The sequence below is a fragment of the Dermacentor variabilis genome, chromosome 1 (assembly GCF_050947875.1).
Source record: "Dermacentor variabilis isolate Ectoservices chromosome 1, ASM5094787v1, whole genome shotgun sequence".
In the NCBI taxonomy this organism is placed as follows: domain Eukaryota; kingdom Metazoa; phylum Arthropoda; class Arachnida; order Ixodida; family Ixodidae; genus Dermacentor; species Dermacentor variabilis.
This window is the reverse complement of record NC_134568.1, coordinates 141,333,908-141,359,478: the sequence shown is the minus strand read 5'-3', so window position 1 is coordinate 141,359,478 and position 25,571 is coordinate 141,333,908. Positions and strand designations below refer to the sequence as shown.

Here is a 25,571-nt window from a genome sequence, read left to right as displayed (position 1 = left end):
TGTGGATGCACTTTAAGACGACGCGACCAAATGCATGTTGCTGTCTATGGTATGAAGTAAGCCACACTGTTTTTTTATTCTGCTTAATTGCCTAATTAGTCAAGATTAATGAACTAACTTCTGAAGCAATGAAGTTAGGCAAAAAATCCCGATTATAGAGTTGTAGAGCGCTTTGCAAAACGACCGATTAGACAGTTTCTAACTTTCTATCTATTAGACCATTCGTGTTTTTCCGCTTACTGCAGATACCCGCGAAATAATTAAAAAAAATGCCATGTGACATGTCCCCTTGCGCGCCGTGATTTAAACGTCACCCACTGTGGTTGCTTAGTGGCTATGGTGTTGGGCTGCTAAGCATGAGGTCGCGGGATCAAATCCCAGCCACGGTGGCCGCAATTCGATGGGGGCGAAAACACCCATGTACTTACATTTAGCTGCACGTTAAAGAACCCCAGGTGGTCCATATTTCCGGAGTCCCCCACTACGGCGTGCCTTATAATCAGGAAGTAGCTTTGGCACATTCTTCTTTATTGCAGCATTCCCAAACGCCCCGCGTACAAACGAACATAGCATTTAGCCGGGTGTGCGGCCGCCTGTTTATCGCTATCACGAACCGCCGCGAGGGAAGCAGATCAGTGGCGTAAATCGCACAGCCAGTGCCTGCGTCACTTCCCTGTCGCATTTTAAGCGGCAGGACACCCTGCTAGATGCTATGTTCATTGGTGGGAGAAATGTTTGGGAGCGCTGCAATCACGACGCGCAAGCGGGCATGTCACGTGGCATTATTTTTGTTTCGCTGGCATCTACAGTAAGCTGAAAAACCTGATAGAAAGTTGGAAACTGTTTAATCGGACGTTTTGCAAATCGCTATGCAGCTTTCTAATTGGAATGTTTTGGCTGACTTCGTGGCTTCAGAAATTGGTTAATTAGTGTTCACTAATTATGCAATTAAGTAGAATAAGAAATGGTGTGACTTACTCCATAAAAAAATCAGCAACATGCATTTGGTCGCGTCGCCTTGCGTCAGTAACATGCATCGGCATATTTTTGAACTCTGGCTAACGTTAGCTGGGACACGTACCCTGTATACAGTCGATAGAAGCGACGAATAGTCGGGAAAGCGCGTGGCGTCATGGACAATGCGCGCAGGCTTTGTGTTATGCACGAGGCCTTGCGTCCACCCTTGTAAACTCTGCTGACGCATTGGAACGCAAAAGCACTCGCAGGCCCTGCTGCGCCAGTGTATGTTTTGGAGCCGGCGAGCTCTTGAGCATCGGAAAAAGCGTAGTAGTTTTAAGCAGTACTTTATAAAACATCTTTTACACTGAAATTACATGGAGGAAGCAGGATATTCAGACCCCTATGGTGATTAGGTGAGCTCGTGATCGGGAGCGAAAACGCCAAGTCATGCCCCGCAGCTAACGCTTAAACATTCGCGTTGAACACTCCTAACCATCGCGTGGTGTTTTTTTAAAGCTCCGTTGCATGTAACCGCGATAATCGAGAGGCCACCGCAAGCGAAGAAACAGAAGGAGGACCAATCAGCGACGCCGGCACCACTCTCGCGTGTAACGCCGGCGCGGCGTGAGCACCGCTCGGACCGCTGGGAGAGGCCGGCGCAATCCTCCTCCTCCGGTTACCTACCTTCACTCCGTTGGCTCAGCCCCGCAAGTTGGTCAGCTACACATGTTGGTTCTTTATTCTATGGTTACACAATGGCATCTTCGGATGGTCGCTCAGACGGCTCATATCACCGAATCCGAGCGCTGCGATTCCGGTGGTGTTCGGAATCCAAGTAGGAGATCTCGCGCCAACGGAATAGCCGGCTGGTTTTCGGAGCAGTGAGAGGGAATGAATTAAAGCTGAAGTGAACGTTCGGTAACGCGGCAAGCGCCGCGCGCGCGAGCTGCGTTGAGATGTGAAACACGGAGAGAATGGCAGAGTATACGTTGACAATAATGGGGAGGTTTAGAATAGAGGCCCAAAACTTGTGTTCCCCAACGCAGACGTCGTTCTCCAGTCAGATGTGGGCGCTCGAGCAAGCTCGAGGGACCGATCAGAGCACGCGATCAGAGCACGCGAGTGCCGCGCCAGCCGCGGAATTACGCGCAGCAGACGCAGCTACGCGCAACTGTAGCGAGTATGGCGCAACGTCATGGCTTCGGCTGGAGTGCGTGCTCGCGCTCGAATGCTCCAGTCAGGCTGTGCTACATCATGCGGCTTTGTCCTGCAAGAATAGCTCTGCCCTCGAAATGGTAGGCCTGCAAACAGATAGGGGACTACGAGGCAAGACAAACATCCCGCTGGACTGCCGAGAAAATATAATCATTCCCCCCCTTCCTCGTAACATGCATCCCATATTCAACACGGAGAGGAGGGAAAAAAGAGCAGAAGCACTAATCAAACGCTTCGATTCAATGAACAGCAAGTCGGTTGCGTACGTGGACGCGGCAAGTGGCAAGTCGGGTGCGGCGGTCGCCTCGGTGGTCGACGGCCGAGGTGCCCCCGTATCGGCCGCCACCATTAGAAGCCGCAACTCGGAAACGGCTGAAGAAGTTGCGATAGCGCTTGCTTGCGTGGGAACGGAAGCAAATTTCATAATTAGCGATAGCAAAACGGCCATCTGGAATTTTGCAAAGGGCAGGATCTCGCCGGAAGCGGCAAGGGTTCTGGCCAGTAGACGGCTGAACAGAAAAATTAGCCTAATTTGGACCCCTGCACACACGTCCGTTCCTGGCAACGAGGCGGCCCACGAGTTAGCCCGAGCTCTCTATTTCCGGGTGGCTGTGGAACCGCCCGACTGCCGGAACATGGACGAGCGTCTGCAAAATTATACGGAAATTGTCGAAAATTATCGGCTACGCAGGAGACTGGTGCCACCACCGGATAAAAGTCTAAACAATAGAGAGGCAGTCGCATGGCGGCGCCTGCAAGCTGGGAACTTCGTAAACCCGGTCTGGGCATACCATGTTATGCATGATAGAGAAACCGATGAGTGCAAACACTGTGGGGCGAGAGGGACCCTCGATCACATAATCTGGGAATGCGCTAGCTCACCAGGGGCTAAAGCAAACATAAATTGTAGAGAGGCCTGGGAAGCCCTGCTGCGGAGCGAGGACCCTACTCCACAGCAACACGCCATCCGCCTGGCGGAAGAAGCCGCGAAGAGTCAAGACCTCTTTGCTTGCTTCTAATCGCGGAGGTTCCGGCCCCCGACCCCAAGGCCTGTGTGCCGGGGACGGGGAGTAGGGGCCTCCTTATCCGGCGGTACAATAAAGTTGCTATCATCATCATCATCCTGCAAGAATAGTAGTCAAATCCAGATTGAGCATTTTCAAGCCCTATCAGCAGCTCAACACGAAGCGATGACTGACTGCCAAGGTGTCTAGCCAGGAGCTGGTGGCGTCCCTCGTAGATGCTAACCGCCACTCCTCGCGAGGCACGGCAGGTGTAGCGTACGTGCCGTCTGTGCTTAAGTTTCGCGTGGTTTGAGGCTAGTTAAGTGTTAAAAACTAATGGAAACTAGCGGTATCCGGCGGCTACGACATCGATGAACACTGTGGCCAAAGTTTCGTTTCTACGTGGGCGGACCCGGTCGAGCGTGAGCAGACGATAGTGGGCTTTTTCCGTAAGTGCGTAATTCTGTTCGGAATGCGAAATGTCTATTTTCGGTTACATGAGTCTGTGTAGTTAACTGCCTCAATAATATTGCTACGTAGGAAGACACAGACGAAAAGCTATATACAAGTATATTTACAAGGACATACACCGCACTTGGCCAAGAGGCAACAGCCCGCGCTAGCTTCTAATCGTCGTCGTCTTCACCCTGCTCGCCTCTTTGTCATCGCAAATACTGTTCCGTAGCAGTACCCCCGGCGGCAAAAGCACCGTCCCGGAGCGACTAAACGCCGGACTCGGAAGCATTGTAGTAGGCCTTGAGCCTACTGACGTGCACAACATCACTAGATGCCAGAGCGGAGGACGAGGTTGAACGCACGGTACCCTTTGCCTCGAACTTTCTCTACTCGCCCAGATTCGTGCCGAGCTGCCGAACAACTTTAGTACGACCGCCTTCGTCCGCCTGCCGCCTAAGGCCATGACTTTCGTCGATTTGTTATCATCTTTTCCTGTGCCCGATGGTGATTACGTCGCCACAACTGTTCCTGATGTCCTTTTGATGTGCAGTATTGTTACGTAGGAAGACGCAGTCGAAAAGCTATATACAAGTATATTTACAAGTAAACACGCCGCACTTGGCCAAGAGGCAACAGCCCGCTCTAGCCTATAATCGTCGTCGTCGTCTTCACTCTGCTCGCCTCTTTGTCATCGCAAATACTGTTCCGTAACACTGCCTCCGGCGGCAAAAGCGCCGTACCGGAGCGACTAAACGCCGGACTCGGAAGCAGTGTAGTAGGCCTTGAGCCTACTGACGTGCACAACATCACTAGATGCCAGAGTAGAGGACGAGGTTGAACGCACAGGAGGAATTTCGTACGTCACAGGTGTCACCTGGTGCAGCACGCGGTAGGGCCCTGTGTATCGCGAAAGGAGTTTCTCTGAAAGTCCGACCTGACGAGAGGGCGACCACAGGAGCACGAGCGCACCAGGCGAAAACTGTACGTCACGGTGGCGGGCATTGTACTGACGCTGCGGAGTGGTTTGCGAGGCCGTCAGTCGAGTACGGGAAAGCTGGCGTGCATGGTCGGCGAGGACGATGGCATCGCGCGCATACTCGCTTGTTGAGATCGCAGCAGGAGGAAGTGCCGTGTCAAGGGGCAATTTCGGTGCGCGACCGTACAGTAGATAAAATGGAGAAAATCCGGCGGTGTCGTGCCGGGAAGGATTATATGCAAATGTGACGTAAGGAAGGGCAATGTCCCAGTCGTGGTGGTCCTTGGAAACGTACTTGGACAGCATATCGGTAAGAGTACGGTTTAACCGCTCTGTCAGGCCATTGGTTTGAGGATGGTATGAGGTAGTCAGCTTGTGTTGAATGGAGCAGGAACGCACAATGTCGGCGATATCTTTCGAGGGGAAGTTACGACCACGGTCAGTAAGCAGCTGTCGCGGGGCTCCATGAAGCAAGATAATGTCACACAAGAGAAAGTCCGCGACGTCAGCGGCGCAACTGGTAGGGAGAGCCCGCGTGATAGCATATCAGGTGGCGTAATCAGTTGCGACGGCTACCCATTTGTTCCCAGAGGATGACGTGGGAAAGGGACCGAGGAGGTCTAATCCAACACAAAAGAATGGTTCCACAGGGACGGTGATCGGCTGGAGATGAAAGGCAGGTAGCACCTGAAGTGTTTTCACACGCTGGCAGGGATCACAGGCAGCAACATAGCGTCGGACGGAGCGAGCGAGACCAGGCCAATAGAAGCGGCGACGGACGCGGTCGTACGTGCGGGTTACCCCAAGATGCCCTGCGTGGGTGCGTCATGCATCTCAAAGAGCACAGTCTGTCGTAGATGTTTTGGCACGACAAGAAGATCAGATCCGTCAGGGAGGAAGTTCCTTCGGCACATAATGCCGCCCTGGATGATATATCCGCGAACGGATGCGTCGGTAGGTGTAGAGCGCAGACGCTCGATGAGTGCTCGCAGCGATAGGTCTCGGTACTGCTCATCGGTGATGTTAGCGAAGGCAGACACAAAGAAAATGCCGTTGGCGGTACTACTGTCGGCGTCATCAGGCTCGTCTACCGTGTAGCGAGACAGGCAGTCAGCGTCCTGTGTAGTCGGCCAGATTGGTAGGTGACAGAGTACGAATATTCTTGGAGGCGTAAGGCCCAGCGACCAAGTCTTCCTGTAGGATCTTTCAGTGAGCATAACCAGCAAAGCGCGTGATGGACTGTGACAACGGAAAAGGGTCGGCCATATAAGTATGGGCGGAACTTCGCAACCGCGCGAACTAGGGCCAGACACCTGACAGTAACATGCCCAAAGACGCTCACTGCGTTTTTTCAGCGCGTTCACGATATGCGTCACTTAGATCAAGTCAAGCATGGGCTTCAACTTAAGTTGCATTTCTGAATACGGGGGTCACGCTCAGTGATGGAATAGTTGACTGCTGAATAGTTGCCGAATAGGAGCCTGCTGGCGTAAGCGATAACACGGTCGTGGCTGCGCTGGCGTTGTGCCAGTACTGCGCCAATTCCGTGACCGCTGGCATCAGTACGGACTTCGGTAGGCGCAGAAGGATCGAAATTGGCCAGAACGGGAGGAGTTGTGAGAAGGTCGATTAGAAGCGAGAATGCAGAGTCCTCGTTATCGCCCCACTGGAAAGGGGCGTCTTTTTTCAAAAGCTTGGTTAGTGGTCGTGCTATGGCCGCGAAATTTTTCACGAAACGGTGGAAGTACGAACAAAGGCCGATGAAGCTGCGCACATCCTTGGCATACTTTGGAACAGGGAAGCGCGTAACAGCATGGATCTTGCCTGGGTCCGGTTGCACTCCGTTCGCGTCAACGAGATGTCCAAGGACGGTAATCTGGCGACGGCCGAATTGGCACTTCGATGCGTTGAGTTGTAGACCGGCTCGACGAAAAACGTCCAGGACTGCTGAGAGGCGCTCGAGGGGCGTAGCGAACGTTGGGGAGAATACTATAACGTCGTCCAAGTAGCACAGGCACGTGGACCACTTGAAACCGTGAAGAAGGGAGTCCATCATGCATTAAAAAGTGGCAGGAGCGTTACATAGACCGAACGGCATCACTTTGAATTGATAAAGACCGTCGGGTGTTACAAAAGCAGTCTTCTCGCGGTCGAGATCGTCCACTGCAATCTGCCAGTAGCCGGAGTGAAGGTCAATAGAGGAGAAATAGCGAGCACCGTGGAGGCAGTCAAGGGCGTTATCAATCCGAGGTATACACGTACTTTTTGGCAACCCTGTTAAGGTGCCGATAATCCACGTAAAAGCGCCATGAGCCATCCTTCTTTTTTACCAGTACAACATGTGACGCCCATGGACTACATGACGGTTCAATAATGTCGTTGGCAAGCATTTTGCGAACTTCGGCGTGAATAACTTGACACTCAGCCGGTGACACTCGATACGGGCGACGATGAATAGGAGGGGCATCGCCGGTACTAATGCGATGTTTAGCAGCTGTAGTTTGGGCCAAAGGACGATCGTTAAAGTAAAAAATATCGTGGTAGGAAAACAGAACGCGGTAGAGCTCACAAGCGTGCTCCGACGGCATGTCGGGCACAATCATTTTCTGTAAGTCGGCGATGGTACAAGTTGCCGACTGCGATGGTAGAGGAGGATCGGCTGAATTGTCGTCTACTGCAATAGATGCTACTGAGTGATACTCGAATGAGCAAAGCTGGGCCAGAGACATCTCGCATGGCAGCACCTGTGTCGTCAAGCCAAAATTGACCACTGGCAGGCAGACGCAATTCGCCGTAATAGATAAAACTATGAGTTACTGTGTAAGTAGGACGTCTTGCATAGGAGCCGCAATGTAGTGACCGTCGGGGACTGGTGGCGATGACACTAAGTCAACGTAAGTCAGTGCCGAAAGTGGCAAGCGAACGAAGTCGACGGAATTGAGGCGATTGGGGTATGGTTCAGCGGGATCCAGAACAGGCAGGTCAAGGCGGAGAGTACTGGCGGAACAATCGATGAGAGCAGAATGTGCGGAGAGGAAGTCTAAGCCGAGGATGATGTAGTGGGGACAGTGGGCGATGACTGTGAATAGCTCGATAGTGGAGCGATCGGCGAAGGAGACGCGGGCGGCACACATACCAATTACGGGGGCTGTTCCGCCATCGGGGACAGGGACAACAGCCGTCGTGGCGGGCGTGATAATTTTCTTCAGCTGGTTACGAATGTCAGCGCTCATTACCGACAAATGCGCCCCAGTGCCTATAAGAGCAGATACAGAAACATCGTCGACTTGCACGTCAAGAAGGCTCAGATGAGTGGGCAACGTCAGTAGAGGATTTGGCAGCGTAGGGAGCAATGCAGCGTCACCTCGAGGCGCTGCAGCGTCTAGTTTTCCGGCTGGGAGCGGCGTCTGAAGGGAGTCGGCGAATAGGAGCGACGGGGCTGGGGGGAGCGTGATTGTCGTCGTTGGGGCGAAGGCGAACGAGAATATGGGCGGTTCGGCGCAGGAGAATCAGTGGCGGCATTATCGGAGCGGGCGGCATAGGGACGAGAAGGGCCACCTGGGGGCGAGAGTAGGCAGCATAAGTAGATCGGTTCGGGGAACTCCAGCGACTGCGACAGTGCCGAGAAATGTGCCCGATTCAATGGCAGTGAAAACACATGGGCTTGTCGTCAGCAGTGGGCCATTCAGACGGGTTGCGGAAACGTGGTGAGTAAGAAGATGCGGGACGGGGCGGAATAGAAGAAGCCGGGCGGGTGTCAGGGTTATCATTAATCAAAAAGGCTATCAAGGCAGAAAGCTGGGCTAGTTGGTGTGTCATCATTAATCAAAAAGGCTAGCGCGAATAACAGGGACACAGACAGAGAAGACGACAGGACGAGCGCTGTCAGGGCGATGGGCCGAGCAGATGGTATGAAAACCCATGTTTGCGAACTCCTGGCGGACAACTGCCTGGATCAGGGAAACCATGACTGCAGGTGCGTTGGAGGGGCTGGAGTCGAAGGCAGCAGAATAGGCGGCCTCGATCTCACGCCGGAAGATTCTGGTAACATCGCCAGTGTTGTTGGGACGAGGAGCTTTGGCTCAGGAAGATGTCGCTGGGGTGTTGGGCAGACGGGCAAACTGCTGGTCGATAGGTCGGCTTTTAGCGAGTTCCAGGCGGCGGGACTCTTCTATAACTGCATCCACCGTCGTCACGTTGTTGAAAACGAGCAAGTTCAAGGCGCCATCGGCAATGCCTTTGAGGATGCGGGAAACTTTGCCTGACTTTGTCATGTGTGTGTCAACTTTGCGGCACAGGGCCAATATGTCTTTAATGTACGTGACGTAGGGCTCTGTTGACGTCTGCGCACGGCCGGAAAGCGCCTTCTGCGCGGCAAGTTGGTGACCATAGGGGTTGCCGCACAAGTCTCGGAGCTTTTGTTTAAGCGAATCCCAATTGGTGAGCTCATCTTCATGCGTCCGAAACCAAACTCGAGGTGTTCCACCGAGGTAAAAGACTACGTTGGCGAGCATGATAGTAGGGTCCCACCGGTTATTACGGCTGACGTGTTCGTACAGGCTGATCCAGTCCTCGACGTCTTCCCCTTTTTGCTCGAGAATACGCCAGGATCACGGGGAGCGGGGAGAGTGATGTAGGTCGTCGAAGTGGCAGCAGGCGTTGGAGCCGGCGGAGTCGAGTTGTCGACGCCGGGAGCCATGAATGAAGGTTCGACGTACCGTCCACTGCGAAGTTCGTGACGAGGTACAGGGAACGTCCACCTCCACCAGATATGTTACGTAGGAAGACACAGACGAAAAGCTATATACAAGTATATTTAGAAGGAAATACGCAGCACTTGGCCAAGATGCAACAGCCCGCGCTAGCTTCTAATCGTCGTCGTCGTCTTCACCTTGCTCGCCTCTTTGTCATCGCAAATACTGTTCCGTAGCAATATATTCAAGGCATCGGCCTGTAGTCTGCGCCATTCGTATAACACGGAGCGCTTGAATACAGAATTTATTGCCATAAGCAGCAATTAATAAACACAATTCTAAATTTTCCTACAAATCACAACAATATTCCATTTTTTTCGCAACAAATGTAGGTTTAGTGTAGCAGTAATTAATTGTTCATTTCAAATAATAGGCAGAAACGGAAAGTATTAGTACTGTTGACAGCGCTGTAACTCTCTAGGTATACATTTTTTCACACATGAACGGCTGTCATTTGTGTAAGTGGGGAGGGTGCGGGGGAAGGGCCATAGTATTGAAATAGAGGACAGAATAGGACGAAGGCAGCTCTCTATTGTATAATGTGGTAAAAAGAATAAGTAAATAAAATAAAAGCTACTATATGTCAATATGAAAAGCCATAGATAGCTTGTGCTGTCACTTCTGCGAAAGTGCTTGTTAGCCCCGTAAGCTTAGTGTGACGTACAGTAAAACAGCGAAAAATAATCGAGATTTAGGTGTACATTAAGGAACTCCAGTGATCCGAAATGCCGGAGTTCCCCACTACGGCGTGCCTCATAATCAGAAAGTGGTTTTGGCACGTAAAACCCCATAATTTAATTTTCGCAATATATAAACCTCACAAGGGATGTTTTTTCTTTTTTTATCAGGAAATTGTGAGAACATGCATATGTAACATTTTAGAAAGCCAGTCGGTTTAACAGCTTCACTGTAAAAACGTGGCGGCATCTAAGTTTCAGGTCAATGAACTAACGGAACCTGCATGGTTACATCGTTAGAGCTCGGTTTTAGGCTGTACAGAACAGAGCGTTCGGAAGGGCAACACTTGTCATACAAGCCTGTATCTTTGCCAAATCTTAAGTTTTTACTTTCTCAATGGTCTTTCCACCTTAGCCAACGAGGTGCACGCAGATAGAAAGCTGCTTTCCGGAGCAACTAAATGAAATAAATGTGTTTTCAACGCATTGTGTCACTGCGGATTTTGAAAACAAATCGCAGTGCACCTGCGGGCACACGTCTCGGGTCGCTGTGTTTTAAATTTCTCGCGTATTATTAAAAACATCAGAGACACATCGGTCCGCATCACTTGAGGACATAAATGAGCTATATTTCGCTTGCATAAATTCGAAGGTGGCGTCGCGGCGGTGCCCTCTACCCTCACGCAACACCTGGCGCGCTAACGCCGCAGCAGGTGTTCCGATTCGCCCGCTCTACTCGGGCGATGTGCGCTCGTGAAGTGACGTCGCAGCCAATGGGAATTTAGGTGCCGTTTCACTGCTACTGACGCCGGATTTTTGCTCAATAGGCCATTTGATGCTTTCGCGGCACAAACTAATTATATATCCTCATTCAGCGCTTCTCTGCGTTCAACCAGTGAACTCAAGCTTTCGGTGACACCGTCAGTGTGGAGGGTAACGCGTCAGCGGTGTATAATAAATGATTACCACTTTCTGTGAAGTATCATGCCTTTTGTTTCATCTCAAAAGTCGTGCTGCACGCGGCGTCTGTTTTGTAACGATCAGATTTGGGGAATCGGGAGACCACACCATAATTATTAGATTAACAGCCACGCATAAGCAAAACAAGATAAACATTTGGTGTTAGTACTCCTCGAATGTAACTTGAAGCTGCGCGCTACGTTCCTCACGGTCTGGAGCCATGTTAAGATTAAATTTGTCGTTTCCGGCAGTCAATGCTTCGTCTGTTTCTGAAGCTAGCAATTCCGTGTTATGCTGCCCACGGTCAACACAAGCGTCATTGCATATAAATTAAGAAAAACTTCGGATAGCATACCTGCAATTGACGAAGACTCGCTGGAGCCTTCAGGCCGCGGTGTTTCCGCCGCAACATCTGCTGAACTGTTAATGATAGTCCGGTCAGTGACCGATGAAAGGACGTCAAATCGCGGAGGCACGTTTAGGTTCTCCTCCTGTCGCGGTAAGTCGGCTGACTGTTTCGAATAACTTGTGCCGAAATTTGAGTTAGCATTTGAGTAGACGTCAGTAGCGCTTTCCTTGCGACTGTCCGTGCCCGTGGGGCGTAGTTCACGGGCGACGCCGGCAGCCGTGTCAACAGAACCAACCCCTATGCCTTTCAGTGTTGGTCCTCTTCTGTCACCAGGATCGCTGCAGCGGCCTGAGGCAGTGGGATGAGTACAAGTTCCTGATCTGGAGGGCTCATTTCGAGATATCAAGGCAGGCCCCACGCGTGACGTCTCACCCTTTTGTTGAAGCATTGGGACTGATTCTGTGGAAACGCTGACATTTCTCCTGTGTCCTCCGGTCAACTGGCGAGAACTGCTCACATCGTGCACTGCTGCCACGCGATTATTATTATAGTCATCACTTGGTCTCGGATGTGGAGCTTCACTCGTAGTCAACCTATGCAAATGTTGCGCAGGCTTAACCGTTACATTTCCTCCAGGTTTGGATGCCGTGCCTTGTTGTTGTCTGTCGTGCGTCTTGCCATCAAGAGCTAATTGATAGCCTGTAAAAACAAACGAATCATGTCGATGTCAAGAGAGTAACATATAAAGTTCCCCCATTTTTATATCTTTTATGAAGTGCTTATGCTAAAATGAAGTCTCACTTCAGGTACTTACTGCCTTCACAAACTCGTTCGTGGCTCCACTCTCCATGACAACACCGCCATGGCGCAAGTCGATCGCTTTTGTCGAAGAAGATGTAAACGACAGCGTCGTGGTCAAATGTCTTGTCCTGGTCGATCTGCAACGTTGCCATGGAATAATGAAAGCGTGATATGGCAGTTAACTGTACAACAGGACAAAAACTATATTACTGAACCCCAAGATATGGGACAATTTTCACTTCTGACGTGCAGGTGAATTCTTAAGCATGGCAGATGGCTTTGACGCATGCAGAGACATGTGCACACAGAGTGGCAGCGTACGTGCTTGAATGTGTTATGTTTACTGTCGCAAGGGCCAAGTATAGCCAAAAAGCGCCATGCCAGTGTTAATGGGCTTGCCAAAGTTGAGGTATGATGTCTATGCGGTTGATGTGACGTCGCTGTAAAGGGGCCTTAAAAATAGTCGCTACAGAGTGCGTAAAATCTGTTTGCAATAAGATTATGGCGATGAAAAATGACAGGAACTATGAGCATTAAGATGCATTGTGAGATAATGATACGTTGTACAAAATATGTCTGATACTACAATTTACTAGAGCACGACTGCCTCATTACAGCCCTTGAAACACAAGGGCATGGAGGCATGTGCTATACAAAACACTATCACAGCAGCATCCTCGCGGAAGAGGATGCGCTATGAATTTAATGGGCTTATGACATGTAGGACGACATCATTCAAGAAATCTAGGACTGCCTTGGTGTTAAAAAGCGGTTCCTTACCAAGAAACATAGCCGGGTGAAGAGGGATGTAATAACGGTATACAAGACGAAAACGTTTCTCGCAGCTTCGGCTTCGCGACACTTCAGGAGCACGCGTAGGGCGGTCAGCCTCTCACCACATCTACCACAGGTTGGAGGTTCATTTCCAGTAAGTAGAAAAGCATGAGTACCAAATGTGTGTCCTATTCTGAGACGACAGAATAGGACATCTGTTCGCCATGGTTTCGTTGCGGAGGCCCAAAAACCTAACTGTGGCTTTATCCCGTGCAGTTTGTTATTTATTTCTGCGTCCCACATGCGTTGCCAGTGGTTTCGCAGTTTATTTCGTAAGAAAGGCTTGAGATCTGCGACAGGGATCGCAGCAACAGCATTAACAGCATGGGATGCAATTGACGTGGCCATCTGGTCTGCGAGAACGTTACTTTCGGTTCCTTTATGGCCAGGTACCCAGCATATAATGATAGGCTGGTTAGATTGATAAGCTTTACACAGGTCGGAATAGACCTCAATAAGTACGGGATTTTTATGTTTGCAAAGTGACATCAAGGCCTTCATGACACTTAGGGTGTCTGTATATATAACTGCTTTTTGGAGTTTTGATTTCCTTATGTGTTTTATAGCCGACAATATTGCGTAGGCCTCGGCCGTAAAGATACGTGTTTCGGGATGTAGTAAATCGGATTCCGAGAAGGATTAACCGATGGCTGCATAGGACACTCCGGCATCTGACTTGAAAGCGTCAGTGTAGAACTCTGTGCACGAGTGCTTGCACTGAAGTTCTAGGAAATGAATTCGTATTTCGACCTCTGGTGCGTGCTTTGTAACTTCTAGAAAGGACATGTCACATTGTACCACCTGCCACTCCCAAGGAGATAACGGCTTGGTTGGATGCACTAAGCCATGCTCGAGGAGTGGGACATTCATTCCATCGCTAAGCTCCTTCACACGCAGCGACAAAGGCTGTCTTACAGAGGGACGATTGCGGAAAAGTGTGGCACACGTCATATTGGTAACGGTATTAAAACATGGATGTTCATGATTAAATTGTATTCTGAGAAAATATGTGAGGCTGATGTATGTTCTCTGCAAGTGGAGTAACCACTCATTTGATTCTGCGTACAAGCTTTCAGTCCGACTTGTCCTGAAAGCGCCAGCAGCTAAGCGGATACCTAGATGGTGGACAGGGTCGAGCATCTTTAGCGCGCTCGGGGCGGCAGAGTTATATACGACAGCACCATAGTCCAATCGTGATCGAATTAGGCTGTTGTGTGGGATAGAAGTTTCAGTAAGTGCATTATATTTAGACATCTTTCTTTAAGACATTTATTGTGTGGAATGAAAGTAAGCCTATAGAGTCAAGTATAATGCCCAGAAATGTATGCTCTTTGTTGACAGGTATTTGTTGTCCACACAGTTCTATACAAAGTTCCGGAACCAGGCCTCTCTTTCTTGTAAAGAGAACGCAAAAACTTTTGTGGGGGTTGATTTTAAATCCATTTTGTCTGCCCACTTGGACACCTTGTTTAAGCCCTGCTGTACCTGTCTCTGTACCTGTCTCTGTCACTGTACCGGACAGGCCGCCATTGGAATCTGAACCTGGCAACGTCTAACGTTAGAACGTTATCTAGTGAGGCGAGTCTAGCAGTGTTATTGGAGGAATTAGAGGGTAGTAAATGGGATATAATAGGGCTCAGTGAGGTTAGGAGGACAAAAGAAGCATATACAGTGCTAAAAAGCGGGCACGTACTGTGCTACCGGGGCTTAGCGGAGAGACGAGAACTAGGAGTCGGATTCCTGATTAATAAGGAAATAGCCGGTAACATACAGGAATTCTATAACATTAACGAGAGGGTGGCAGGTCTTGTTGTGAAACTTAATAAGAGGTACAAATTGAAGGTAGTACATGTCTATGCCCCTACATGCAGTCATGATGACCAGGAAGTCGAAAGCTTTTATGAAGACGTTGAATCGGCGATGCGTAAAGTCAAAACAAAATACACTATACTGATGGGCGACTTCAATGTCAGGGTAGGCAAGAAGCAGGCTGGAGACAAGTCAGTGGGGGAATATGGCATAGGCTCTAGGAATAGCAGAGGAGAGTTATTAGTAGAGTTTGCAGAACAGATTAATATGCGGATAATGAATACCTTTTTCCGCAAGCGGGTTAGCCGAAAGTGGACGTGGAGGAGCCCGAATGGTGAGACTAGAAATGAAATCGACTTCATACTCTGCGCGAACCCTGGCATCATACAAGATGTAGACGTGCTCGGCAAGGTACGCTGCAGTGACCATAGGATGGTAAGAACTCGAATTAGCCTTGACTTGAGGAGGGAACGGAAGAAACTGGTACACAAGATGCCAATCAATGAGTTGGCGGTAAGAGGGAAACTAGAGGAATTCCGGATCAAGCTACTGAACAGGTATTCCGCTTTAACTGAGGAAGAGGACCTTAGTGTTGAAGCAATTAACGACAATCTTATGGGCATCATTAAGGAGTGTGCAATAGAAGTCGGTGGTAACGCCGTTAGACACGAAACCAGTAAGCTATCGCAGGAGACGAAAGATCTGATCAAGAAACGCCAATGTATGAAAGCCTCTAACCCTACAGCTAGAATAGAACTGGCAGAACTTTCTAGGTTAATCAACAAGCGTAAGACAGCGGACATAAGGAACTATAATATGGATAGAATTGAACAGGCTCTCAGGAACGGAGGAAGCCTAAAAGCAGTGAAGAAGAAACTAGGAATAGGCAAGAATCAGATGTATGCGTTAAAAGACAAAGCCGGCAATATCGTTACTAATATGGATGAGATAGTTCAAGTGGCTGAGGAGTTCTATAGAAATTTATACAGTACCAGTGGCACCCACGACGATAGTGGAACAGAGAATAGCCTAGAGGAATTCGAAATCCCATAGGTAACGCCAGAAGAAGTAAAGAAAGCCTTAGGAGCTATGCAAAGGGGGAAGGCAGCTGGGGAGGATCAGGTAACAGCAGATTTGTTGAAGCATGGGGGGAACACTGTCCTAGAAAGATTGGCCGCCCTATATACACAACGCCTCATGACCTCGAACGTACCGGAATCTTGGAAGAACGCTAACATAATCCTAATCCATGAGAAAGGGGACGCCAAAGACTTGAAAAATTAGAGATCGATCAGCTTACTGTCCGTTGCCTACAAAGTATTTACTAAGGTAATCGCAAATAGAATCAGGAACACCTTAGGCTTCTGTCAACCAAAGGACCAGGCAGGATTCCGTAAAGGCTACTCAACAATGGACCATATTCACACTATCAATCAAGTGATATAGAAATTTGCAGAATATAACCAACTCTTATATATAGCTTTCATTGATTACGAGAAAGCGTTTGATTCAGTCGAAACCTCAGCAGTCATGGAGGCATTACGGAATCTGGGTGTAGATAAGTCATATGTAAAAATACTGGAAGATATCTATAGCGGCTCCACAGCCACCGTAGTCCACAAAATCCCAATAAAGAAAGGCGTCAGACAGGGAGATACGATCTCTCCAATGCTATTCACAGCATGTTTACAGGAGGTATTCAGAGACCTGGAGTGGGAAGAATTGCGGATAAAAGTTGGAGAATACCTTAGCAACTTGCGATTCACTGATGATATTGCCTTGCTTAGTAACTCAGGAGACCAATTGCAATGCATGCTCACTGACCTGGAGAGGCAAAGCAGAAGGGTGGGTCTGAAAATTAATATGCAGAAAACTAAAGTAATGTTTAACAGTCTCGGAAGAGAACAGCAGTTTACGATAGGTAGCGAGGCACTGGAAGTGGTAAGGGAATACATCTACTTAGGGCAGGTAGTGACCACGGATCCGGATCATGAGACTGAAATAACCAGAAGAATAAGAATGGGCTGGGGTGCGTTTGGTAGGCATTCTCAAATCATAAAGAGCAGGTTGCCACTATCCCTCAAAAGGAAAGTGTATAACAGCTGTGTGTTACCAGTACTCACATATGGGCCAGAAACCTGGAGGCTTACGAAAAGGGTCCTGCTGAAATTGAGGACGATGCAACGAGCTATGGAAAGAAGAATGATGGGTGTAACGTTAAGGAATAAGAAAAGAGCAGAGTGGGTGAGGGAACAAACGCGGGTAAAGGACATCTTAGTTGAAATCAAGAAAAAGAAATGGGCATGGGCCGGACATGTAATGAGGGGGGAAGATAACCGATGGTCATTAAGGGTTACGGACTGGATTCCAAGGGAAGGGAAGCGTAGCAGGGGGCGGCAGAAAGTTAGGTGGGCGGATGACATTAAGACGTTTGCAGGGAGAACATGGCCACAATTAGTACATGACCGGGGTAGTTGGAGAAGTATGGGAGAGGCCTTTGCCCTGCAGTGGGCGTAACTAGGCTGATGATGATGATCTGTCTCTCACACACGGCGAGGTTGCAGGATTTGAAACCTATTTGTATGTCGTTGACGTAGACGGAATAAAAAAATAGCTGGTGGTAATGATGCAGAAAGAGTGTTCATCTTAAGGACAAAGAGCGTGCAACTGAGCACGCCACGCTGGGGTACCCCAGTTTCCTGTATGAAGGTACGCGACAGTGCATTACCTATTTTCACCCGGAATCTACGGTTGTCTAGGTAGTTTTCTATAACGTTTAACATATTGCCGCGGATGCCCAGCGCCGACAGGTCGCGCAGGATTCCGTACCGCCAAGTTGTATCGTACGCCTTTTCCATATCAAGAAACACGGGTAAGAAGGATTGTTTATAGACGAAGGCAACGCGAATGTTTATTTCGATGCGCACGAGATGGTCGGTTGTAGATCGCCCTCCCCTGAAGCTACATTGAAATGGGTCAAGCGTTTAGGAAATATACGAGACGGCGATTGACCATTTTCTCAAGGAGCTTACAAATGCAGCTCGTAAGCGCAATAGGACGTTAGTTGGTCAGCAATGATGTATTTTTCATCATAGTCATCATCATCATCATCATCATCATCATGTTTTATGTCCACTGCAGGATGAAGGCCTCTCCCTGCGACCTACAATTACCCCTGTCCTGCACCAACCGATTCCAACTAGCGCCCGCGAATTTCCTAATTTCATCTCTCCACCTGGTCTTCTGTTGTCCTCGATTGCTTTTCCCTTCTCATGCTACCCATTCTGTAGCCCTAATGGTGCAACGGTTATCTCACCTGCGCATTACATGACCTGCCCAGCTGCATGTTGTTCTCTGGATGTCAATCAGAATAACGTCTATACCCGTTTGCTCTTTGATCAAAACCGCTTTCTGTATCTTAACGTTATGCCTAGCAATCTTCGTTCCATCGCTCTTTGCGCGGTCCTCAACTTGGTCTCAAGCTTCTTTGTCAGTCTCCAAGTCTCGGCCCCATATGTCAGCACTGGTAAAATGCACTGATTGTACACCTTCCTTTTCAATGATAATGGTAAGCTTCCAGTCAGGAGCTGGCAATGCCTGCCATATACGAGCCAACCCATTTTTATTCTTCTGTGAATTTCCTCCTCATGATTAGGGTTCCCTGTAATTAATTGACCTAGGTAAACGTACTCCTTCACAGACTCTAGAGGCCCACTGGCGATCCTGAACTCTTGTTCCTTTGCCGGGCGATTTATCATTATGTATATATTCTGCATATTAACCTTCAATCCCACTCTTACACTCTCTCTGTTAAGGTCCTCAATCATTTATTGTAACTCGTCTCCATTGTTGCTGAATAGAACAATGTCATCGGCAAACCGAAGGTTGCTGAAATATTCGCCTGCGTTCTTTACTCCTAAGCCTTCCCAATTTAATAGCTTGAATACTTGTTCCAAGCACGCAGTGAACAGCATTGGAGAGATTGTGTCTCCCTGTCTGACCTCTTTCTTTATAGGTATATTCCTGCTTTTCTTGTGTAGAGTTAAGGTAGCTGTAGAACCTCTGTAGATATTTTCCGAGGTATTTACGTAAGCGTTCTGTACTCCTTGATTATGTAATGCCGCTATGACTGTTGGTATCTCTACTGAATCAAATGACTTTTCGTAATCTACGAAAGCCATATAGAGAGGCTTATTATACTCTGCGGATTTATCGATAACCATATTAATGACATGGACGTGATCCATTGTAGAGTATCTCTTCACGAAGCCAGCCTGTTCCCTTGGTTGACTAAAGTCCAGTGTTGCCCTTATTCTATTGGAGATTATTTTGATAAATATTTTATATAATATTGGGAGTAAGCTAATGGGCCTATAATTTTTCAATTCTTTAACGTCTCCCTTTTTGTGGATTAGTATAATGTTTGCATTCTTCCAGTTTACTGGGACCCTTACAGTCGATAGACACTTCGTATTAAGAGCCGCCAGTTTTCCAAGTATTATGTCTCCTCCATCTTTGATTAAATCAACCGTTATTCCATCTTATCCTGCCGCTCTTGCTTGTTTCATTTCTTGCAAGGCCCTTCTGACTTCATCGCCAATTATAGAAGGAGTTTCTGTATCCTATTCATTACTGTTTCTAATTGAGGTATCCTGAGTGCGCTGGGTACCGTACAGGTCAGTATAGAATTCTTCCGCTGCTTTTACTATATCCTCGAGATTGCCGATGATATTACCCTGCTTATGTTTTAGTGCATACATCTTGGTTTGTCCTATGCCAAGTTTCTTCCTCACTGATTTCAGGCTGCCTCCTCATTTTATGGCTTCTTCAGTCTTTCTCACGTCACAGTTTCAAATATCACTTATTTTGTTCTTGTTGATCAGTTTTGACAGTTCTGCAAATTCTATTTTGGTCTCTTGAGTTGGACACTTTCATTCTTTGTCATTTCTTTATTAGGTCCTTTGTTACTTGGGAGAGCTTGCCTACTGGTTGCCTTGGTACCTTACCACCCACTTCGATTGCTGCCTCTGAAGCCAGCCTAGTTACGATTTCATTCATAACCTCTATGTCATCATCTCTCTGTTTTAAGGCTGCTTATGTGTTAGCAAGTACCAGCCTCAACTTGTTTGCTTTTACCCTTACTGCCTGTAGGTTGACCTGTTTCTTCTTGACTAATTTTGCTCTTTCTCTTTTCAAATTGAGGTGAATCCTAGCCCTTGCTAACCTATGATCACTGAACCTTACTCTGCCTATCACTTCTACATTCGGCGCTATGCTGGGATCAGCAGAAAGTATGAAGTCAATTTTTGTTTCACCATTAGGGCTTTTCCAGGTCCACTTTCTGTTGCAACGCTTCCTGAGAAAGGTGTTCATTATTCGAAGCTTATTCCTGTCTGCGAATGCTACCAGCATCTCTCCTCTAGCGTCCCTAGAATCGACGCCGTGGTTGCCAATTGGTTGTTCACCAGCCTGCTTTTCCCCACTTTTGCATTGAAGTCGCCCATTACTACAGTACACTGAGTTTGCTCTTTTGTCATCGCTAATTCAACATCTCCATGAAACTTATCTACTTCCTCATCCTCGTGACTGGATGTTGGACCGTAGACTTGTACTACCTTTAATCTATACGTCTTATTAAGTTTGATTACGACTACAGCTACCCCTCTCATTAATGCTGTAGAATTCGTCAATGTTGCCCGCCATGTCTTTATGGATTAGGAATCCTACCCTGTATTGCTTCTTATGTAGGCGACCTCTATAGCAGAGGACATGCCCGTTATTCAGCAATGTATAAGCCTCACCAGTTCTTCTAATCTCACTAAGGCCGATGATATCCCAAACAATGTCTGATAGTTCCTCAAAACGTCCTGCTAAGGTAGCCTCACTCGAGAGGGGTTCTGGTGTTAAACGTTGCAAGGGTCAGTTTCTATTGGTGACCTGTCCGGAGCCAGATATTCTTAGCACCCTATGCTGCATTATAAGTCTGACCGCCGCCTTGGTCAAGGGCTCCGAAGCTGCTGGTGACTGAGGGCCATTGGGTAATTGAGTGAGCCATGTGGGAGGGGGTGGCCGAATGCTGTACCATGTACCTTTACCGTGCTTTAAAACAGGGATCACAATAACTTCTTTTCATTTAGATGGGAGGTACCTGGTAGCCCAGTATCATTGAAAAGTGCGAGTAGCGGTACTTGAATATCGCTTTGGAGATGTTTAAGCATGTCGTACATGATCCTGTCAGGTCCAGATGCAGAGCTCTGACATGTAGCCAATGCGGCTGTCAACTCGGCAATGTTGAACGGCAGGTTATAGGATTCGTTGTGTCTGTATTTGCGGTTTATGGCCTCGCGTTCTGCTATTTGTTTGTGCTTTAGGAATGCCTCGGAATAATGATTTCAGCTGGAAATGCGCTCAAAATGTTCTCCAAGTGCGTCAGCTTGATCTTCCAAGCTATTCCCTTCATCGTTTACTAGGGGCAACAGATGAATTTCTCGTCCCTTTAGCCTCCTAAGCTTGTCCCATACTTTAGCCTCTTTAGTATATATCATTGCCGAAAGGAACCTCTGCAAGCTTGCCCTCTTTGCCTGCCTGCCTGTCTTTGCCTGCCTGTCTTCTTCCATGAGATTTAACCTGTTTAAATTCTACGTAATTGTCGGCCGTAGGGCATTCACGTAGTTTGCCCCAAGCTTTATTTTGTCTCCTCCGTGCCTCTCTACAATTGTCATTCCACCAGGGGATAAGCCTTTTCAATGAAGCGCCACTTGTTTGAGGGATGAACTTTTCTGCTGCGTCACTGATAAAAGCGGTTAAATATGATACGGCATGATCTATGCTGAAATCACTTATGAAATCTGGTGATATGTAGGTGGATTCTTTAAAGCAGTTCCGATTAGCCTCGGCTCGTATCCAGTGAGGAACCGGCGGAAGCGAGTCATGTTGTGTAACTAGGTTTAGAGTTAATGGGAAGTGATCACTTCCAAATTGATTTTTAATTACAGACCACTCTAACTAAGGAAAGATAGAACCAGAGCCGATAGACAGGTCTATTGACGAGTATGAATTATGATGTGGATTATACTACGTCGGTTCGTTCTTGTTAAGGAGGCACGCACTGAAGGTTAAAAGGAAATTTTCAATGAGTCGACCTCTCGCGTCGCATCGTGAGTCTCCCCACATCGTGTTATGAACGTTAAAACCTCCCACGAGTATCTAAGGCCCGGGAAGCTGATCAATGAGGTTATAAAAATGTTTTTCGAGATGCTGGTTCGGCGGTATATAAATCGAACACACAGTTACTAATTTATTAAAAAGAATGGCCCGAACTGACACTGCCTCAAGGGTCGTGTTAAGGGCGACGGGTCGGCAAGAGACAGATTTGAGGGCTACTATTGCTACACCGCCAGCGGCGGTAGCCTCGTCGCGGTCATTCCGGAAGATACAGTAATTACGAAGGAAATTAGTGTTAGTAGGTTTCAGATGTGTCTCTTAAAGACACAACAACTTTGGATTGTGTTTGTGTAGTAGTTCTGTAATGTCGTCGAGGTTATGAAGAAATAATAATATTTGGGGTTTTACGTGCCAAAACCACTTTCTGATTATGAGGCACGCCGTAGTGGAGGACTTCGGAAATTTTGACCACCTGGGGTTCTTTAACGTGCACCTAAATCTAAGCACACGGGTGTTTTCGCCCCCATCGAAATGCGGCCGCCGTGGCCGGGATTCGATCCCGCGACCTCGTGCTCAGCAGCACAACACCACAGCCACTGAGCAACCACGGCGGGTGTTATGAAGAAATACTCTGATATTCCACTATAGTAACTGTGTCGCCATTGTGATAAATCTGTTTGTTGCTATGTGTTTAGGAGACTGAAATTAGTTCACATGCCCTTTACAGGCACCGTGACGCTGGTTTTGTCTTTTTTGGAGCGATCGAGAGAGGATCGCCGCGCCTTAGGCGCTGGTGGCGCCGGCTGGCTGGTTGTTGTGTCCATTGCATCTTGCGAGGCGCTAGACTCGCGCTCTTCCGAGCGCTGTGTTTGACATGAAGGCCTCGGCACGTTCGACGAGATCTTTGAGGCCACCGGCCCAGAGGTCGATGGTCTCTTCTTCCGGGGTGGCGGAACAGCGCTAGCTGTAGCCGCTGGGAAGATCGACAGATGGCGTCACCGCCGGCTCACTGCATGTGGGCCGGACAGCCGCCGGAAGCCGTGGTCTCGCTGCCCCCTGACGCGTCACATCGGCAAAAGTGTTCTTGGGCGGGCAGGATACCCGCCTGCGTGCCTCCTTGAAAGTTATGTTTTCCTTTACTTTTATCGTCACAATTTCTTTTCTTTTTGCCAGGATGGGCACGACTGCGAGTACGCAGTGTGCTCCCCATCACAGTTTACACAGTGGAAAGCATTGTCGCAAGATTCAAAGGTGTGTTCATGGGCACTGCATTTCGCACAGGTTTGACAGCCTCGGCAGCTCTGTGAACTGTGGCCTAAACTTTGGCATTTGAAACATCTGAGGGGATTGGGTACATATGGCCTAACACGGAGCTTGATGTACCCGACCTCGATTGACTCGGGCAGGACACTTGAACCAAAGTGATTATTAGGTGCTTGGTTTGCATTTTTTTGCCGTCCAGCCTCAACTTAATTTTTCTGGCATCGATCAAATTTTGTACACTGAGGCCCTCCAGCAGTTCCGCTTCAGTTAGCTCCAACAGATCACCATCTGAAACTACGCCACGGGTGGTATTCAAAGTACGGTGCGGGTGTTACGGTTGGCGAGTAACACCTCTGGCAAAAAGGATGCTCGAAAGACCCTGCTCAACCGAAACGGAGGATGAATTCATAATTTGCCATGGTTGTCTCGTGTGGCTGCCGGTCTGGCAGGCGCCCCTCAGTGATGACAGGCCGCTTTGTGTGTGCGACCAAGGGGAGAACCCTTTTCACGAACTGTCCAACTCTAGGGGAGAACCCTTTCCACGAACCCACGTCGCCAAGAAGAAAGAAAGTGCCGTCTATGTGAAGCAGAGGCCAAAGAGGTGTGTTGCCTCCGCAGGAGGGCCTTAAAGGTCCGAACACCCGGCATTGGCTCAACCCCCAGGATCCCCCTTTCCCCAGACACAGCTAAGCCGAGTACGGCTACACGCGGGAGGGTCCAACCCTCGTGTGGTCGGGTACATGGCGTCGCAACACACCAAACGACTGCTGACGCAGAAGCCCCTGCGGGGAGCGTACGTGCTTCTGACAGGGTTTAGTTCTAATGCTTTTGTCACAAGACAGCAAACCAACCGTGGTTGCTTGGTGGTTTCGTCGTTGCGCTGTTAAGCACGAGGTCGCGGGAGCAAATCCCGGCTGCGGCGGCCGCATTTCACTGAGGGCGAAATGCAAAAATGCCCGTGTACCGTGCATTGGGTGTACGGTAAAGAAATCCAGAAGGTAGAAATTAACCGGAAGTCCCTCACTACGACGTGCCTCATAATCAGATCGTAGTTTTGATACGTAAAACCCCAGAACTTAATTTAAATATAGAAAAAAAAATCCAGCAATAAGGAAAACATACTCGTGGACCCGCTAATCGCAGGTACTTAAAAATAATAGAAATAATCAGTTTAGACTATAAAGTATTGTTTTAAACTTTGGTTTACTTAATTTCCCGGTAAGAATTTCATAGGTTGATTAGTAGAAGAGAAAATGAAAGCAAAACTTTCATATTTGCAATTATGCGCAAGAACCTCAGGGCGGGTACGTCAATGTGATGTCACTGATTGATTTTTATTTTTCTATTTGGTCTGCTGTCGCGCAGTCTCCAAATTTGCTGTGGGCAGACTATTGTTGTTTTTTTAAGAATAGTATCTAGTATCCATCTACATTGTGGTACTTGCGACAGACTCAAGTGAACCTTGCTATTCGCGGAATTTCAAAGAAGGCCAATCATCCGTCCCCGGCTCTCAAGCAACTGACGCTGCTACTACTGCACCAAGACATATCATTACCGCATGCATACCGATGTTTCGACCTCACCTACAAGCCCAGCTGTCCGTTTCGTCGTTCCAGAGAAGCATATTACAGTTAAACTTAAAGCGTCAAAGATAACTGCGTCTACGGTGGTAGAACTTGCGGCCCTCCATGCCGCTATGATCTATGTCACCGATGAGCCGGCACAGAAATGGGTCATATTTTGTGACTTTAAGGCAGCTCCTCACAGTATCAAGTCTGCCTTACACCACAGAACAAACCAGCAGGCAATATCCGACATTAATGACATATACCACCATGCTCTGGAAACCGGGCACAACATAATATTTGAATGGATTCCTGGGGCTCTATGCCGGACACTCCGCCATATTCTTCGATTCGTGGCGTCGACGCGACGCGTATAAGATGGCGCTGGTGGCTCCATTTTCCTTTCGTAACGTGACGCAAACTTGACGTTTTGCCTAAGAAACTGAAATCAAGGCACTGAACCTAACGTCCTCGGTAAAGCAAAACAGTTTTCCTCCGCAGTGAAAATAAAGCAGCTAGCTCAAAGCGAACGATTATTCCGTCGAAAACGCTTCTCGCTTCCGTAGTCTGCGGCGTACAAGGCGTCGTCTGCTTCATTAGCTAGGATGCGTGTCCCCGGAAAACGGAATGAGTCATCGTATTTTGGCGCCAACGCACTTGTTTTAAACCTTGAGATAACATACGCAGCCTACGAGTGGTGATGCGCGCACGTTCTAGGCCACGTTATTGCTATCTCGTGAAACACAATTGACTCAGCCGCACTCGGCTGGTTGAGAAAGGCCGA

General features: G+C 48.4%; 1 protein-coding gene across 4 annotated transcripts in view; it reads right to left on the bottom strand.

Moving 5' to 3' along the window:
* LOC142585534 (sushi, von Willebrand factor type A, EGF and pentraxin domain-containing protein 1-like) overlaps positions 1 to 25,571 on the bottom strand; it is a 246,408-nt gene that overhangs the window by 8,133 nt on the left and 212,704 nt on the right. For 3 of the 4 annotated variants that reach the window (XM_075696351.1, XM_075696369.1, XM_075696359.1), the window contains 2 exons: positions 12,166 to 12,289; positions 11,358 to 12,050 (listed from right to left, as the gene is read on the bottom strand). In XM_075696351.1, coding sequence (XP_075552466.1) covers positions 11,358 to 12,050; positions 12,166 to 12,289 — 817 coding nt within the window. Of the gene's footprint in view, positions 1 to 11,357; positions 12,051 to 12,165; positions 12,290 to 25,571 lie in introns of those variants that run through there. The other variant, XM_075696377.1, reaches the window with a different exon arrangement.